Genomic DNA, 20,391 nt, shown 5'->3' with positions numbered 1-20,391 from the left:
TTGGGGAGGCTTTTATTCTCCAGAATTATTGATCTTTCTAGTATATATATTTTTTAATTAGTAAACTTTATTTTTAGAGCGATTTTGGTTCACAGCAAAATGGAGTGGAAAGTACAGAGTTCCCATGTACCCCTTCCTCACACATGCACAACCTCCATATCAACATCCTCATCTGAGTGATAATGTTTGTTACAATCAAACATTGATCCATTATCACCCAAAGTCTGTAGTTTACATTAGAGTTTACTCGTGGTATGTACATTCCATGGCTTTTGACAAATGTATAATTATAGATATCCACCACTGTAGTACAAAATAATGTCACTGCTTTCAAAATCCCCTGAGCTCTACCTGCCTCCAACCTCCCTCCCAACTCTTGGCAACCACTGATTGCTTTATTGCCTTCATAGTTCTACCTTTTCTGGAATATCATATACTTGGAATCATATAGTATGTAGCCTTTCACATTGACTTTTCTCACTTCCTAATATGCATTTAAGGTACCTCCATATATCTTCATAGTTTCATACCTTATTTCTTCTTAACACCATTGTATGGATATACCATACTTTTTTTTTTTTTTTTTTTGGTGATTTTTTTTTTTTTTTTTGAGACAGGTGCTTGTCTTATCACCCAGGCTGGAGTGCAATGGCATGATCACGGCTCACTTGCAGCCTTAACCTCCGGGACTCAAGTGGCCCTCCAGCCTCCCGAACAGCAGGGACTACAGTTGCTTGCCACCATGCGTGGCTGATTTTTTAATTTTTTTGTAGAATGGAGTCTCACTATGTTGCCCAGGCTGGTCTTGAACTCCTGGGTTCAAGCAGTCCTCCTGCATTGGCCTCCTAAAGTACTGGGATTACAAGCATGAGCCACCACACCCAGCCAGAATAGATGTACTACACTTTATCCATTATTCTACTGAAGGATATCTTTGTTGCTTTTAAGTTATGGCAATTATCAATAAAGCTTCTACAAACATTTGTGTGTAGGTTTTTATGTGGACATGCATTTTTATGTATTTAAACAGATGCCAAGAGGATGATTGCTGGATCATGTCTTAAGAGTATGTTTGATTTTGTAAGAAGTCACCAAACTGCCTTCTAAAGTGGCTATACCATTATGCGTTCCTACCAGCAGTGATTAAGAATTCCTGTTGCTCCACATCCTCTCCAGCATTTAGTGTTGTCGGTGTTTTGGATTTTGGCCATTTTAATCAGTGTGTAGTGGTATCTCATTTTAATTAAAATTCCCTATTGACATATTCAGCATTTTTTCATATGCTTCATGCCATCTGTATATCTTTGTTGATGAGTTGTCTGTTCAGGCCTTTTGCTCATTTTTAAATTCATTTTTATATTGTTGAGTTTTTTTTTTTTTTTTTTTTTTTGAGACGGAGTCTTGCTCTGCCGCCCAGGCTGGAGTGCAGTGGCCAGCTCTCAGCTCACTGCAAGCTCCGCCTCCCGGGTTCACGCCATTCTCCTGTCTCAGCCTCCCCAGTAGCTGGGACTACAGGCGCCCGCCTCGTCGCCTGGCTAGTTTTTTGTATTTTTTAGTAGAGACGGGGTTTCACCGTATTAGCCAGGATGGTCTCGATCTCCTGACCTCGTGATCCGCCCGTCTCGGCCTCCCAAAGTGCTGGGATTACAGGCTTGAGCCACCGCGCCCGGCCTATTGTTGAGTTTTTTAAGTTCTTTGTATATTATGTATAATAGTCCTTCATCAGGTATGTCTTTGGCAGATATTTTCTTTTTCTTTGTGGCTCATCTTCTCATTCCCTTAATATTCTGTTTTGCAAAGTGGAATGTTTTTATTGTAATGAAGTCTGGCATATCAGTTGTTTCTTTCATGGATTGTGTCTCTGGTGTTACAACTGAAAAGTTATCACCATACCCAAGTTCATTTGGGTTTTCTCCTATGTTATCTTCTAGGAGTTTTATAGTTTAATGTTATCTTTAGATCTGTGATCCATTTGAGTTAATTTTTGTGAAGGATATAAGGTCTGTGTCTAGATTCATTATTTTGCACGTGGATGCCCAGTTGTTCACATCTCTTGAAAAGACTATATATGCTCCTTTAAATTGCCTTTGCTCCTTTGTCAATGATTGGTTGACAAAGGATTTTTATGTGGGTCTACTTCTGTGCTCTCTGTTCTGTTTTACTGATTTAAGTCTTGAAATCAGTTAGTTTCAGGCCTCCAGCTTTGTTCTTCAATACTGAGTTGGCTATTCTGGTTCTTTTGTCTTTCCACGTAAGCTTTAGAATCAGTTTGTCCATATCTACAGGCTAGCATCCTGGGATTTTGAATTGGGATTGTGTTGAATCTGTAGATCAACTTGGGAAGAACTGACATCTTGACAATATTCAGTCTTCCAGTACTTCCTATTAGACCTGAAATATCTCCATTTATTTAGTTCTTTGATATATTTTATCAGAATTTTGTAGTTTTCTTCATATCCGTGCAAATTTTTTTCGATTTGTGACCTATATATTACATGTTGGGGAGTGCTAATGAAAGTGATAATGTGTTTTTAATTTCAAATTCTACTTGTTCATTGATTATATATAGGAAAACAATTGACTTTTGTTTATAAACCTTCCATCCTGCAACTTTGCTATAATCACTTTTTCTGGGAGGGTTATTTTTGGTGTTTCTTTTGAATTTTCTACATAGACAATCATGTTACCTGCAAACAAAGACAGTTATATTTCTTCCTTCCCAGTCTGTATACCTTGTGTTTTCTTTCCGTATTACATTAGCTAGAACTTCCAATATGATGTTGAAGAGTGGTGTTGAGAAAGGACATCTTTGTCTTATTCCTGATGTTAGCCAGAAAGCTTCAAGTTACCATTAAATATGTTATCTGTAGGTTTTCTGTAGATGTTCTTTATGAAACTGTGGAAGTTCCTCTTTAAGTTTTTTGAGATTTTTTTAAAGTCAGAAATGGGTGCTGGATTTTGTCAAATGCTTTTTTTTTTTTTTTTTTTTTGCATGTATAGATATGATCATGTGATTTTTCTTCTTTAGCTTATTAATGTGATGGATTAATGTCATCCATTGATTAATTAATCCATTAATTGATTTTCAGATGTTGAGCCAGCTGTATTTTCTTATATTTTGCCATAAGAATAAAAATGCCCTTTTCTTTCATAGCTGGCAATCACTTACAAGGAAATGATTTGTATAATTTTCTTGTGATCTCTTTCTTAATAATACTCATTGTGTTAGATTTACATACACACTGTAATCTTTCCACTGACGTGGAGCAACGACTTACACCACTCCAAATTTTAGCTATTGTCAGTGTTTGCTTTACTGAAAGACATTTAATCTTTTTTTGCTTCCTCTCATTCTCAAATTCTTTTTTAATACTCTTTCTTTTGCTGAATTCAAGAATTTTCATGTATTTCTGTTTTTAAAATACCAGCAGCTAACTACCTTATTATTGTCCTTCCATACAGTGTTCTCAGTCAGCTGTTCATACCTCCTTTTTCTCTCCTTTTTGCTCAGTAAAAAAGAAAACCTGAAGAAAAATCACATGAGGCTTTTCTTTTTCTTGTTTTTCTGCTTGCTAAGTGATGTAGGTTAGTTTTAGAAAAATTGGAACGTAAAGGAAGAGGGTGTTAGGAAACAGGAAAGAAAATAATTCCAAATCCCTACAGAGACAGTCACTGGTGAAGACTGGTTAATTTTTTTGCATACTTTTTTCCTTTTCTTTTTCCCGAGATCATGGAAATCAAATCACACATACAAATTTGTATCTTTTTAAATTTAGTGTTCTTACCATACATATTTCCCGTGTTAAAAATTGTTTTCAGTTTATTAATATCTGCATAAAATTCCAGTGCCTGAATGTGCTATGATTTATCTAACAAATCCCCTAGTATAACAAGTTGTTTGTAATCCTTCACCTTTTTGAACATTTTTCTGCCACGTTTTATTCTTCATTTTTTATTATTTCTGTGAAATAGAATCTTACAGAGCAACTCGGGAGGCTGAGGCAGGAGAATCACTTGAACCTGGGAGGCGAAGGTGGCATTGAGCTGAGATCACGCCACTGCACTCCAGCCTGGGTGACGGAGTGAGACTCTCTCTTAAACAAACAAAAAAAAGACCAGCGTAGTGGCTCAGGCCTGTCATCTCCTTTAGTCAGGGTTCTCCAAAGACATAGAACCAGGCCGGGCATGGTGGCTCAGGCCTGTAATCCTAGCACTCTGGGAGGCCAAGGCAGGTAGATCACTTGAGGTCAGGAGTTTGAGACCAACCTGACCAACATGGTGAAGCCCCCTCTCTCTTAGAAATACAAAAACTAACCAGGTGTGGTGGCACATCTGTAATCCCAGCTACCTGGGAGACTGAGGCAGGAGAATCGCTTGAACCCAGGAGGCAGAGGTTTCAGTGAGCCGACATCGCGCCATTGCACTCCAGCCTGGGCAACAAGAGCAAAACTCTGTCTCAAAAAAAAAAACGGGCGGCTGGCAAGATGGCTGAATATAACAGCTCCTGTCTGTAGTTCCTAGCAAGATTGACACAGAAGGTGGGTGATTCCTGCATTTCTAACTGGGGTGTGCTGTTCATCTCATTGGGACTGGTTGGGCAGTGGGTGCAGCCCAAGGGTGGCAAGCTGAAGCAGGGTGGGGTGTCACGTCATCCGGGAAGTGCAGGGGGTCAGAGAACTCCCTTTCCTAGCCAAGGGAAGCGATTAGGGACTATACCATGAACTCCAGCCCAGATACTGTGCTTTTTTCCCACAGTCTTCACAACTTGCAGACCAGGAGATTCCCTCCGGTGCCTATGCCACTGGGGCCCTGGGTTTCCAGCATGAAACTGGGCTGTCATTTGGGCAGACACCAAGGTAGCCACAGGAGTTTTTTTTCGTACTTCGGTGGCACCTGGAACACCAGTGACACAGAACTGTTCACTCCCCTAGAAAGGGGACTGAAACCAGGAGACCAAGTGATCTGGCGCGGCGGGTTCCACCCCCACGGAGCCCAGCAAGCTCAGATCCACTGGCTTGAAATTCTGGCTGCCAGCACAGCAGTCTGAGCTCAACCTGGGACGCTGGAGCTTGGTGCGGGGAGGGGCGTCCGCCTTTGCTGAGGCTTGAGTAGGCGGTTTTACCCTCACAGTGTAAACAAAGCCACTGGGAAAGTTCGAACTGGGAGGAGCCCACTGCAGCTCACCGAGGCTGCTGTGGCCAGACTCTAGATTCCCTCCTCTCTGGGCAGGGCATCTTTGAAAAAAAGGCAGTAGCCCCAGCCAGGGACTTACAGATAAAACCCCCACCTTCCTGGGACAGAGCTCCTGGGGGAACAGGCTGTTGTGGGCACAGCTTCAGCAGACTTAAACATCCCTGCCTGGCAGCTCCGAAGAGAGCAGCAGATCTCCCAGCACAGCGTTCAAGGGCCTCCTCTGTGGGTCCCTGACCCCTGTGTATCCTGACTGGGAGACACCTCATACAGGAGAGTTCTGGCTGGCATGTGGCAGTTGCCCTTCTGGGACAAAGCTTCCAGAGGAAGGAACAGGTAGCAAACTTTGCTGTTCTTCAGCCTCTGCAGGTGATACCCAGGTGAACAAGGTCTGGAGTGGACCTCCAGCAAATTCCAGCAGACCTGCAGCAGAGGGCCCTGTTAGAAGGAAAACTAACAGAAAGGAATAGTATCAAAAAGGACATCCACTCAGAGACCCCATCCGAAGGTCACCGACTTCAGAGACTAAAGGTGGATAAATCCACAAAGATGGGGAAAAACCAGCACAAAAAGACTGAAAATTCCAAGAAACGGAACTCCTCTTCTCCTCCAAAGGATCACAACTCCCTGCCAGCAAGGGAACAAAACTGGACAGAGAATGAGTTTGATGAATTGACAGAAGTAGGCTTCAGAAGGTGGGTAATAACAAACTCCTTCAAGCTAAAGGAGCATGTTCTAACCCAATGTAAGGAAGCTAAGAACCTTGAAGAAAGGTTAGACAAATTGCTAACTAGAATGACCAGTTTAGAGAGGAACATAAATGACCTGATGAAGCTGAAAAACAGCACGAGGACTTCGTGAAGCATATACAAGTATCTGTCGCCGAATTAAGCAGAAGAAAGGATATCAGAGATTGAAGATCAACTCAATGAAATAAAGCGAGAAGATAAGATTAGAGAAAAAAGAGTGAAAAGATATGAACAAAGCCTCCGAGAAACATGGGACTATGTGAAAAGATCAAATCTACATTTAATTGGTGTATCTGAAAGTGACAGGGAGAATGAAACCAACTTGGAAAACACTCTCCATTATATGCTCCAGGAGAACTTCCCCAACCTAGCAAGACAGGCCAACATTCAAATTCAGGAAATATAGAGAACACCAGAAAAATACTCCTTGAGAAGAGCAACCCCAAGACACATAATCGTCAGATGCACCAAGGTTGAAATGAAGGAAAAAATGTTAAAAGCAGCCAGAGAGAAACGTCAGGTTACCGATAAAGGGAAGCCCATCAGACTAACAGTGGATCTATCTGCAGAAACCCTACAAGCCAGAAGAGAGTGGGGGCCAATATTCGTTCAACATTCTTAAAGAAAAGAATTTTCAACCCAGAATTTCATGTCCAGCCAAACTAAACTTCATAAGCAAAGGAGAAATAAAAAAATTCTTAGAAAATGCTGAGAGATCTTGTCACCACCAGGCCTGCCTTACAAGAGCTTGTGAAGAAAGCACTAAACATGGAAAGGAACAGCCAGTACCATCCACAGCAAAAGCATGTCAAAGTGTAAAGACCATCAACACTATGAAGAAACTGCATCAACTAATGGGCAAAATAACCAGCTAGCATCATAATGGCAGGATCGAATTTACACATAACAGTATTAACCTTAAATGTAAATGGGCTAAATACCCCAGTTAAAAGACACAGACTGGCAAATTGGATAGAGTCAAGACCCATGAGTGTGCTGTATTCCCATCTCACATGCAAAGACACACATAGGCTCAAAATAAAGGGATGTAGGAATATTTACCGAGCAAATGGAAAGCAAAAAAAAAAAAAAAAAAAAAAAAAAAAGCAGGGGTTGTAATCCTAGTCTCTGATAAAACAGACTTTAAACCAACAAAGATCAAAAGAGACAAGGGCATTACATAATGGTAAAGGGATCAATGCAACAAGAAGAGCTAACTATCCTAAATATATATGTACCCAGTACAGGAGCACCCAGATTCATAAAGCAAGTTCTTAGTGACCTACAAAGAGACATAGACTCCCACACAATAATAGTGGGAGACTTTAACACCCCACTATCAATATTAGATCAATGAGACAGAAAATTAACAAGGATATCCAGGACTTGAACTCAGCTGTGGACCAAGCAGACCTAATAGACATCTACAGAACTCTGCACCCCAAATCAACAATATACATTCTTCTCAGCACCACATAGCACTTATTCTAAAATTGACCTCATAATTGGAAGTAAAACACTCCTCCACAAATACAAAGGAATGGAAATCATAACAAAGAGTCTCTCAGACTACAGTGCAATCAAATTAGAACTCAGGATTAAGAAACTCACTCAGAATAGCACAACTACATGGAAACTGAACAACCTGATCCTGAATGACTACTGGGTAAATAACGAAATGAAGACAGAAATAAAGATACTCTTTGAAACCAATGAGAACAAAGACGTAGTGTACCAGAATCTCTGGGACACATTTAAAGCAGTGTGTAAAGGGAAATTTATAGCACTAAATGCCCACAGGAGAAAGTGGGAAAGATCTAAAATCAAAATCAACACTCGACACAATTAGAAGAACTAGAGAAGCAAGAGCAAACAAATTTAAAAGCTAGCAGAAGACAAGAAATAACTAAGATCAGAGCAGAACTGGAGGAGATAGAGACACGAAAAACCTTTAAAAAATCACTGAATCCAGGAGCTGGTTTTTTGAAAAGATCAACAAAACAGACATCTAGCCAGACCAATAAGAAAAGAGAGAAGAATCAAATAGATGCAATAAAAAATGATAAAGGGGATATCACCATTGATCCCATAGAAATAGAAACTACCATCAGAGAATATTATAAACACCTCCACACAAATAAACTAGAAAATCTAGAAGAAATGGACAAATTCCTGGACATATACACCGTCCCAAGGCTAAACCAGGAAGAAGTTGAATCCCTGAATAGACCAATAACAAGTTCTGAAATTAATAGCCTGCCAACCAAAAAAGAAGTACATGACCAGATGGATTCAGAGCCAAATTCTACCAGAGGTACAAAGAGGAGCTGGTACCATTCCTTCTGAAACTATTCCAAACAATAGAGAAAGAGGGAATCCTCCCTAACTCATTTTATGAAGCCAGCATCATCCCGATACCAAAACCTGATAGAGACACAACAAAAAAAGAAAATTTCGGGCTAATGTCCCTAGTGAACATCAATGCGAAAATCCTCAATAAAATACTGGCAAACCGAATCCAGCAGCACATCCAAAAGCTTTTGCACCAGGATCAAGTCAGCTTCATCCCTGAGAGGCAAGCCTGGTTCAACATAACGCAAATCAGTAAACGTAATCTGTCACATAAACAGAACCAATGACAAAAACCTTATGATTATCTCAATAGGTAATAGGTCTTTGACAAAATTTGACAGCCCTTCTTGCTAAAAATTACCAATAAACTAGGCATTGATGGAACGAACATATCTCAAAATAATAAGAGCTATTTATGACAAACCCACAGCCAATATCATACTGAATGGGCAAAAACTGGAAGCATTCCCTCTGAAAACCAGCACAAGACAAGGATACCCTCTCTCACCACTCCTATTCAACATAGTATTGGAAGTTCTGGCCAGGGCAATCAGGGAAGAGATAGAAATAAAGGGTATTCCAATAGGAAAAGAGGAAGTCAAATTGTCTCTGTTTGCAGATAACATGATTGTATATTTAGAAAACCCCATCGTCTCAGCCCAAAATCTCATTAAGCTGATAAGCAACTTCAGCAAAGTCTCAGGATAAAAAAATCAATGTGCAAAAATCACAAGCATCCCTATACACCAATAGCAAACAAACAGAAAAATCATGAGTGAACTCCCGTTCACAATTGCTACAAAGAGAATAAAATACCTAGGAATACAACTTACAAGGGATGTGGTGGACCTCTTCAAGGAGACCTACAAACTACTGCTCAAGGAAATAAGAGAGAACACAAACAAGTGGGAAAACATTCCATGCTCATGGATAGGAAGAATCAATATCGTGAAAATGACCATACTGCCTAAGGTAATTTATGGATTCATTGCCATCCCCATCAAGCTACCATTTGACTTTCTTCACAGAATTAGAAAAAACTACTTTAAATTTCCCATGGAACCAAAAAGGAGCCCTCATTGCCAAGACAATCCTAAGCAAAAAAAAAAAAAAAAAAAAAAAAAAAAAACTGGAGGCATCACACTACCTGACTTCAAACTATACACAAGGCTACAGTGACCAAAACAGCCTGGTACTGGTACCAAAACAGATATATAGACCAATGGAACGGAACAGAGGCCTTAGAAATAATGCCACACATCTACAATCATCTGCTCTTCGACAAACCTGACAAAGACAAGCAATGGGGAAAGGATTCACTATTTAATAAATGGTGTTGGGGAAACTGGCTAGCCATATGCAGAAAGCTGAGACGGGAATTCCTCCTTACACCTTATACAAAAATTAACTCAAGATGGATTAAAGACTTAAACATAAGACCTAAAACCCTAAAAACCCTAGAAGATAACCTAGGCAATACCATTCAGGACATAGGGTGGTCAAAGACTTCATGACTAAAACACCAAAAGCAATGGCAACAAAAGCCAAGATAGACACATGGGATCGAATTAAACGAAAGAGCTTCTACACAGCAAAAGAAACTATCATCAGAGTGAACAGGCAACATACAGAATGGTAGAAAATTTTTGCAACCTATTTATCTGACAAAGGGCTAATATCCAGAATCTACAAAAAACTTAAATTTACAAGTAAAAAGCAACCCCATCAAAAAGTGGGCAAAGCGTGTGAACAGACACTTCTCAAAAGAAGATATTTATGCAGTCAACAAACATATGAAAAAAAGCTCATCATCACTTGTCATTAAAGAAATGCAAATCAAAACCACAATGAGATACCATCTCATTCCAGTTAAAAAGTTAGGAAAGAATAGATGCTAGAGAGGATGTAGAGAAATAGGAACGCTTTTGCACTGTTGGTGGAAGCGTAAATTAATTCATCCATTGTAGAAGACAGTGTGGTGATGCCTCAAGGATCTAGAACTAGAAATACCATTTGACCCAGCAATCCCATTACTGGGTATATACCCAAAGGATTATAAATCATTCTGCTATAAAGACACATGCACACATAGGTTTATTGCATCACTGTTCACAGTAGCAAAGACTTAGAACCAGCCCGAATGGCCATCAAGATAGATTTGATTAAAAAAAAAAAAAAAAAGTGGCACGTATACACCATGGAATACTATGCAGCCATAAAAAAGAATGAGTTCATATCCTTTTCAGGGACATGGTAACCATCATTCTCAGCAAACTAACACAAGAACAGAAAACCAGACACCACCACATGTTCTCACTCGTAAGTGGGAGATGAACAATGAGAACACATGGACACAGGGAGGGGAACATCACACACGGGCCTGTCAGGGGGTCGGGGCCTAGGGGATGGGTAGCATTAGGAGAAACACCTAATGTAGATGACAGGTTGGTGGGTGCAGCAAACCACCATGGCGTGTGTATACCTATGTAGCAAACCTGCATGTTTTGCACATGTACCCCGGAACTTAAAGTATAATAAAACAAAAAGAATCTGGGAATTAGCCATCATAAAAGAAATCATGGTTAAAGGAGCGAGCAAACTTGGAAGAATTGACTGACTTGTCATGTAAAAGAGGAATTAGACACGGTGGAAATATAAAGACACATTTCAGTCAGATATGAGGACTGTTCAAAGGTTGGATGACTGTGGGATTTAATGGATATCTTCAAACTGTAAGTATTAACCAGAGGTTTAAATGACTGTGCCTCATGGGGTATTTAGATGGGAATATGGGAATACTTTATTCAGTGAAAACTTGGACTAGTTAATACCAAAGGTCCCTTCCAATCTGAATGATTCTTTTGTCTTGTACTGTTTAGTGGTCACTGGCACTATAGAACATTTTCTCTGCACACTCAAAATTTCTGGTTATTATAATTTGTATGTCATTTTCATTCTTGATTCTTTCCTTTCCTTGATTCAAACTGAATCAACAAACTGAAATCTGATGTAAGACTCTTTCAGATTCTCTTTTCTTCATAATCACCCATATTTGCCTGTTTGTTCTTTATGGTATTATTTTTCCTCTTCCTTTCTTATCAGTAACTCTGACCAGTCTGACTTTGCTTATATCCAATTTCTTAATAACATACCTCTTCTGTTAGGCTTTTCAATATTAGAAACTCAAGCCATGTATGGTTCAAATGGCTGAAGCTACTTTTTAATAAATTACAGAGTGCCACCTAACATTTGTGTTTTTCTGGAGCTTTTACTTTTCCCAAGTCCTCTTGTCTGTATTGCTTCATTTAATTTGCATAAAACTAACAACAATTTTATTCCATTACATAGACGTTATGCCCCTTAAGAGGAAGTTAAATGAATAAACCCTTCTACATCATTTTTTCATCTTAGTAATCCTATACAACCCCATCTCTTCTTCCCAATACCATATTACTCGTTTTTATTTCTCAGATTATCTGTTACCTAGAGTTCTACTTATTTTTATGTTATCTTCAACTTTATCTTTGAGAAGTTTTAAATTTTCTTTATCGGTAAAGAATTTGAACCATGGATGTGAGGCATGCAGTTCCTAGCCAAATCTTGTTGATTATTCATGCATTTACAATAAGAAAAGAAAAAAGAACTTGCTCCCTTTTCCTCCCCTTCTCTTGTCAGGGTTAAAAAAAAAAAAAAAGGAAAGTTTGTCTTAGGATAATTATTTCTTGATAAAAGAACACTGTACTTCTGTTATCTCATTGTTTGATGCCCCTTATCCTCTTACGTTATTCTTTTTAGTCCATTTTAATGTCTTTGTGTTTTACCATAAAATTCCTAATTTCTTACTATATTTTCATTTATATTATCATCCTCTTATCCTTAATCCAGGTCAGTGTTTTACTGATTTTAAGTGGTGTAATTCTGGAACTCAAAAGAAGTAGCCTAATTTTTGTAAAATAGAGCGTGCTCACATGAATTCTTAATAGTGTTTAATGAAGAAAATTACTATCAAGAAGTAAACTGACTGTTTTCTCTTAATCCTCATGATCCCAGCACAAACATAGTTTATGCCCATAGTTTAGTACAGTTGTATTACTTTAGGGAGGACTAAGCATATGAGTTGTGAGCTATTTTTGCTGTATATGTAGTAGTAAACAGTAATACATATGAAAAATGAGAACACAGATTTTACAGGTTTTTAAACAGTGTAAGGAGTGATAAAATTGATTAATTTTGTCCTTTAATCTATGAATATGTATTATGCTGATTTTCATATGTTGAACCAACCTTGCCTCCCCGGAACTGTTTTATTCATCGTTATATCTTTTGACAGATATAATGTGACAAATAGTTTGACACTCGATATTTGTTTAATAAATGAGAGGAAAAAATAATTAGTGTTAAACAAAATCACTACAGTTATTAAGTTTGTGTTTGAAAGCAGCCAGTAATGTAAACCTGCTTATTTAAGCCAGCGTAGGAAGCAATTGTTCAATGAAGCAAAATTTATAAATCATATGAACACATAGAGCAAGTAGTGTTATATATGCATAAATGGTGTGAAAATCTAAAAATCAAAGCTGTTATAGATATGACCAGGTTCTCAGTAAATAATTCTGTGCAACCACTGTTTAACCTATGTCAGTTGTAAGTTCAGGCAGTCACTGGACACAGAAAGCATCTTAAGATGGGAAGTCAAATGTGGTTTACTTCCGTAAAAGTTAGAGAAGAAAGTTGATACAGTCAGGATGCACAGCAGAGAGATCAACTGTCTTGTTTACTTGCAGATGGTGATGTATAGGTCCCCCCAAAAGAGCCTTATCTGTAACCATAGAGTTTCAGATGACATGTTTGAGCATCATACCTGAAGGCTTATCTGCCTTCCTCAGGCCTAGCCTTACATAGATGGGCTGTAGCAAAACAATACAGCCTTGCCTTGATATATGCAGGAAATAAGTTTCATTCCAACCAGATATATCTTATTAATCTTATGTCGGAGCATTACACCTGAAGGTTTATCTGCCTCCTCAGGCCCAGCCTTACATAGATGGGGGTGTGGCAGAACAGGGTACAGTCCTACTTTGATATATACAGTAAATAAGTTGCATTCTGACCAGATATACCTTATTAATCTCATATCAGAGCATCACATTTGAAAGTTTATCTGCCTTGCTCAGGCTGAGCATTATATAAATGGGGCTATAGCAAAGCAGGATATAGCCTTACATTGATATATGCAGGAGATAAATTGCATTCAGAATAGATAAGTGTTATTAATCTCAGAATTTTCCAGTGGCTGATGGGACTGCTAGGGGACAGCACAGGTGCACTACAGAGGCATGAACAAATTTCTCATTCATTGTGTTCGGCCTACTCAAGCTAACATGGCATTGGTGAAGTGGATTTCTGGATTTAGTGATGTGAAACTAGATTAAGATTTAGCTACCCAAACATATCTGAAAGCAATAGTAACTGGCCTTTAAACCAGCTATAGAGATTATATAATTCTAGAAAATTCCCATGATGGAAATTTCATAAGAATCTTTTTTAAGTACTACATGAGATAAATGAACCTTAGATCACTGTCATTCATAGTTATATGATGGAATAGATTTTTAGGTTTTACAGCTTAGTTTCATATTTCAAATATTTTTGTTTCAGTTAGTAATCATTGCCAAAGAATGTAAAAGAAGCAATTATTTGGTATATGAAAATCAGAAATGCTCAAATCTTAGTACGAGACTGAGATTTATTTCATGTAATTTTCAGGACATAATTTAGTTATGGTCCCAAAGAAAGCCCATATAGGAAGTTTCTGTGCCTTACTAGTCAAAATACAAGTAGAAACACAGCCAACAACTTGCTCATCTTTCTTCCTTACCTCCAAAATTAACTGCAATTGATGCCATGCTATGAGTTCTCTGATAACTGGGGCTGGGTTTTATTTATCTTTGTATCTTCCATACTTAGCATAGTAACTAACACAATGTTTAGTAGATGCTTAATCAGTGTTTGTTATTGATACTTTTTATTTATAGTCTAAGATCAGCATGTTTACATTCTTTCATAATTGTCAGAAAGACACAAAAGTAAAATTGGAAAAGGTTAAAACAAATAACTCTGTTTTTAATCTTTTCCCTAATCTATCCATTTTACTTTTTATAATTGTGATATTTAGGGAATTCAAACATAGCTTTTTACTGTATTTTTGAAAATTCACACTTAAGTAAAGCTTTTGTTCTTTTTAATTTTTTAAATTGCTGCTGTACTGCTTTATTTGACTTCGCTGCTAAGATTCTTATTATATTGGATACAGAGTTCTGAAATAAACTTGGAAACTTCTCAGATTCTTCCATAATTAAGTGTATCTAAAATAATTGTATATGTTTAAATAAGTAGAATAGATCAAATAAATATAAAAGAAACCATCTTGTGAAGACTTAGAGTAGAATTATAGATTTTACTTGTATTTAAAATAATAAAGAATGTGATTTAAGTAGTAAATGTCAATATATATATAGTGATTTCTTCATTACAGAGAAAGTGTTTCATCAGCCTTCATATTCTGAAATAAAAAAAAATTAGGATAAATGTAATTTTTAACTTTTTAGAATATTTTATGTTCAAGGTGGCTGACTTTGTGATTTGTTCAAATTAGGCAAAAAGGGCAGCTAGCTGTAGAAAGAGCTAAACAAGTAGAAGAGTTCCTGCAGCGAAAACGGGAAGCTATGCAGAATAAAGCTCGAGCCGAAGGACATATGGTATGAATCTTGTTTGTTTGTTTCTGAGATTTTGAATGTATTAGTATTCCAAGTGAAGGTCTGGAATAAGGTAAGTGTAAGAAAACAATGACAATCTAACAATCTAGGCATAATAAGAGGCAGTAAAGATACTCAGAAGTCATTTGCAGAGTATAAAATTGGGATATCTTAACTCATTTACCTTCTCTTCTGCTATCTCTTATACCAGGGGTGGAATTCTGTTGTTGCTTTGCTTAATTGGGAGTAAGTTCATACCTGTATCCTTCCTTTAAAAGAGTGTAATTGGGTATAGCAACCCAGATATTTATATTAAAGAAATAAGTTCTTAGATTGCTGCATGTTTTTTTTTTCTCCCCCAATATGCTTTTGGTTTTACATACTTTTAAGTGGCAAAGAATTTTAGAAGAAAAATGGGAAACAAGTATTTGGGTAAGTATATATGTAAACTATGCATTTGCTCAAAAGCAATTTATAAGTAGAATTATAGTAAAGTCTCTGGTTATGCCATTTAACTAAATTAAGTCATGTATCCAAGAAAATATTAAGTTTTTAGAAAATCATTTCAATCATTAAAACTTTTTTTTCTCTTTGGTATTTAACAGGATTTGAGATAGTTAAAACTCTTGATAGTTTGATTTGTAGAGGTGCACAAATGCCTTTTGACATTTTGTCTACAGAACAACTGATGATTATGTCTGTCAGCTCAGCAACCCATGAAGCATCACACTTATATAGGAAATAGGTTAATTAGATGGTAATATATTTTAATTAGACTTATTACATATCTGTTGTAAGTTCATAAGTGGTATCTTTGTGAGTTAATGTAGTTCACTATAGTATATCTTTTCTTTGAAACAATGTCATAGAAACATAGTTAAATTTGTAAATAGTTACCCTTTATATTGTTAACACAGATACTTCAATTTGTTTTTCTACATCCGGAATTAATCTGTATTTGTATCTTTCCGTTAGATAGTAGATGAGAACCTCCAGGCTTTTCCTTTGCTCATATCTCCCATGTCAATAGCAGCTGGAATTTTGGTTACAGATTTTTTACTTAAAATATTTTTAAAAGAATTGGTAGGCTTACTGAAATTTACTAATTTCTTTTCTCAACATCATTCCTTATATCTTACTATTCCCCCCTCAGTTTATTTTTTTTCATGCTGGAGAATCTGGTAATTTTTTTTGGAGAGGAACTTTCCAAGATTTGTTGGAAAATGCTCTTATTTTGTCCTCATGCTTGAATGATCATTTGTAATGGTGGTCTGCTGGTAAATTTGATTAGCATTTGTTTGTCTGAAAAAATATTTTGCTTTTGTTTTTAACAAATATTTTGGCTGGATATTGTATTACAGGCTGAAACTTTTTACCTCTGGCTTGCCCTATTTCTGACAAGAACTATGCATTCATTCTTATCTTTTTCCTCAGTATGTAATGTATCTTTTTTCTTTACTTTAAAATGTTTCTCTTTATCACTAGAATCAATTTGATTATGATGTGGTTTGTGTGTGTGTGTGTGTGTGTGTGTGTGTGTGTGTGTTTTTGAGACAGAGTCTTACTCTGTCACCCAGGCTGGAGTGCAGTGGCGAGATCTTGGGTCAGTGCACTGTCCGCCTCCCTGCCTCAAGCGATTCTCATGCCTCAGCCTCCCAAGTAGCTGAGATCACAGGTGTGTACCACCACACCCATGTAAGTTTTGTATTTTTTTAGTAAAGATGGGGTTTCACTGTGTTGGCCATGCTGGTCTTGAACTCCAGACCTCAGGTGATCCATCTGCCTTGGCCTCCGAAAGTGCTGTGATTACAGACATGAGCCACTGCACCCTGCTTGTGTAGTTATCTTCGTGTTTATTTTGGATAGGGGTTCATTGAGCTTCTCAGATCTGTGGGTTTATGATTTTCATCAAATCTGGAAATTTTTCTTCCTTCCTTCCTTCCTTTCTTTCTTTCCTTTTCTTTTCTTTCTTTTCTTGCTTGCTTGCTTGCTTTTCTTTCTTTTCTTTTCTTTCAGTCTCTCTCTCTCTCTCTTTCTCTCTCTCTCTCTCTCTCTCTCTCTCTCTCTCTCTCGCCACCCCCCTTCCTTTTTTTTTTTTTTTTTTTTTTGACACAGGTTTCACTCTTGTTACCCAGGCTGGAACGCAGTGGCGCATTCTCGGCTCACTACAACCTCCGACTCCCAGGTTCAAGTGATTCTCCTGCCTCAGCCCTCTGAGTAGCTGGGATTCCAGGCATCCATCACCATGCGGGGCTAATATTTTGTCTTTTTAGTGGAGACGGGGCTTCACCATGTTGGCCAGGCTGGTCTCAAACTCCTGACCTCTCAGGTGATCCACCTGCCTCGGCCTCCCAAAGTGCTGGGATTACAGGCATGAGCCACCACGTCCAGCCCATTATTTCCTCAAAAAATGTTTTTCCGTTTGCCTCTCTGCCTCTTCTAGGTCTCTGGTACACATATATTAGACCACTTTGTACACTACCAACCATTCACTGATGATGCTCTTATTTTGTTCAGTCTTTTTTTTTTTCTCTGTGTTTCCTTTTGGGTTGTTCTATTGCTGTGTCTTCAAGTGCATTAATCTTTTTTTCTGCTGTGTCTGTTAATTCTATGCAGACATTATATGTTTTCCATCTCAGAAATTGTTTTTTGTTTGTTTATTTTTCGAGACAGAGTTTTCACTCTTGTTGCCCAGGCTGAAGTGCAGAGACATGATCTCGGCTCACTGCAACCTCTGCTTCCTGGGTTCAGGAGATTCTTCTGCCTCAGCCTCCCGAGTAGCTGGGATTACAGGCATGTGCCACCACAACCAGCTAATTCTTTTGTATTTTTTAGTAAAGATGGGGTTTCACCATGTTGGCCAGGCTGGTCTTGAACTCCTGACCTCATGTGATCTGCCAGCCTTGGCCTCCCAAATTGCTGAGATTATAGCCGTGAACCACCATGCCTGGCCAGAGATTGAATTTTTTATGTTAAAGTTGATTTGGATTATTTTTATACCTTCCATGTCCCCCACTTTTCTTCATATTCTTAAACATATGGAATATAATTATAATAGCAGTTTTCATGTCCTTATCTATTAATTCTACCATCTGTGTCATTTCTGAGTCTCTCTTGATTTTTTTCCCTCATTAGGGTCATCTTTTTTTCTTCACATGTCTGGTAATTTGTAGTTGGATACCAGGCATTGTGTATTTTATAAATATTTGTGGACTTTTTTTTCTGGGATTGCAGTTAAGTTACTTGGAAATAGTTTGAGTCTTTCAAGGTTTGCTTGTAAGCTTTGGCTGTAGGCTTTGCTAGGCCGGTACAGAACAGTCTTTAGTCTAGTGCTAATTTGGCCTCACTGCTATGGCAGTACTCTTTTGAATACCCAATGCTTTATTAGTTTTGGAGGTCTTTTCATTTTGGCTCTTGGAAACATGAGACATTTGCAGCCCTGATTGAACCTCAGGTATTATTGACAATATGTTGTTTGTCATTCAGCAGGAAGCTCTAGGGACCCTCATTAGATCTTGAGCACCCTTCCACCGTGCAGGTCGTTCTTCTTTGCACCTCTGTTCTGCAAATTCTAGTGTTCTTCGATTTTCCAAGGTCTGAATGCTGTTTCCTCAACTCAGAGGACTGCCAAACTCTGTTTGATTACCTTCTGTCTGTGTTGCAGCCAGGAAACCCTTGCCAGTCAGTAAGGTGGGCAGCTGTTGGGTTTACCACCTTTGTTTTCCTTCTCTCAAGGATCACTTTCCTGTGCTGTCTGTTGTCTAGTGTTTTAAAACCATTTCATATGTTTTGTTCGGACTTTTAGTTGTTTAAGATGGGAGGGTAGATCTGTTACTTCATCACGGCTACAAGTGAGCCTCGAATAATAATTTGGCTGGATAAGGAAATATAAGTTTGAAGTTTATTTTCCATAGAACTTTAAAGATTCTGCTTTATTATCTTCCTACTTACATTGTTGCTAATGAGACATGTGATGTTCTGGATCTTGTTCTTTTATAAGGAATTCTTTCCTTTCTCATAACTCATAGGACTGTTTTTCTGTCCTTGATGTTCTGAACTTTACTTGAATATTTCTCAGTTGTTTTTTGTTTTGTTTTTTTTTGTTTGTTTGTTTTCCTGGCTTAAGTTTCCACTGAATGCTTTCAATGTGAGTACTTATCTTCAATTCTAGGGACATTTGAAATTATAAATTCTTCAAATATTGCTTCTACATTTTCTTCTCAAGAGAACTCCTATTAGACTGATACATTGGAACCTCTGCATGTAATATACTTTAAAAAATCTTTTTCTGTCTTTTTACTGTGTTTTGGAAGGATTTCTAGGCCTGATATTCCAGCTCACTGGAATATACTCTTTAGTTTTGTCTACTCTGCCATTCAGCTCATCTAATGAGTTTCCTTTTATTTCAAAAAATTACGTTTTCATGTCTATGAATTCTAATTAGTTTTCCCATAAAACTCTTTTCTTATGTTTTCATTTCCCTGGTAGTATTATAATTGTTATAAAGTCTTGTTCTTAGTGTGCTGTTGACTGTGTTACTTTGGTTTCTTCCATTTTGAAGTTTGTTAGGTATTTCGTAGTGTTGGTACGCCTCAAATGTTCAGCACCCTTGCTAGTGTGTTCATGATTGGGAGTATGAATTTTACTATTCATTGCCTTTGTTTGGGTGACTCCCTGGGAAGATGGCAGTGTGCTAGTGCCATGATCTGTTCTCTGCAGTTTTCAGTGAGAGTGACGGATGAGTGGGACATACTGGTACTCTCTCAGTGCAAGTGCCTTAACGGCTTATTTTCTGGGCTTAAGAGACTCTCATTCTTCCTAGGTATCACCCAGAGCATTGGCCTGTCCTTTCATTCTGTGCTCTCTCTTACCACTCCTGTTTCAAAGTAACTGACACTGCTTGCTGGTTTGTGGAGATGCTTAGTGTACTGGAGGTAACCCTTTTACTCTAACCACTGTTGTCTGCTATTAGACCTTCTCATGCTCTTAGCTTCCAATATGTCTTAAACCATGCTTTGTGTTACTCACACCTTCTGTGGTAGTACTCTTTCTGACATGTTTTTGCTTTTTTAAATTCAACTTTAAGCTGGTTTTGTGTACTTTCCTGGTCTCTAGTTTCCTTTTAGTGTTAGGACTACCAGGAGTTTTGCTTATTTTTGAATGCTGATATGTATTCACTTAAAATACTTTTTTATACTAAGATTTTGCAGGAAGGAAAGCAGTAGTGTTCACTTTGACCTCTTATAATCAGTATTTTTCATTTTATTGTTGTGTTCTCATTTTTTAAAAACATGTTTTATAGAGCTGCAGTACATTTTGAGAATGACTTTTATGTGACTTTCTAA

The 20,391-nt window shown here is 37.8% G+C and overlaps 1 protein-coding gene across 4 annotated transcripts in view; it reads left to right on the top strand.

The window, feature by feature from the left end:
* The window catches only part of NEK1 (NIMA related kinase 1), a 207,570-nt gene that overhangs the window by 55,169 nt on the left and 132,010 nt on the right, over window positions 1–20,391 (top strand). For all 4 annotated transcript variants that reach the window (XM_030918331.1, XM_030918325.1, XM_030918322.1 and 1 more), the window contains one exon: window positions 14,947–15,049. In XM_030918331.1, the coding sequence (XP_030774191.1) occupies window positions 14,947–15,049 (103 nt within the window). The remainder of the gene's footprint in view (window positions 1–14,946; window positions 15,050–20,391) is intronic.

Source organism: Rhinopithecus roxellana, chromosome 2 (assembly GCF_007565055.1).
Source record: "Rhinopithecus roxellana isolate Shanxi Qingling chromosome 2, ASM756505v1, whole genome shotgun sequence".
Taxonomy (NCBI): domain Eukaryota; kingdom Metazoa; phylum Chordata; class Mammalia; order Primates; family Cercopithecidae; genus Rhinopithecus; species Rhinopithecus roxellana.
Note: the sequence above shows the minus strand (reverse complement) of the source record. Positions and strands in the feature narration are given on the sequence as shown.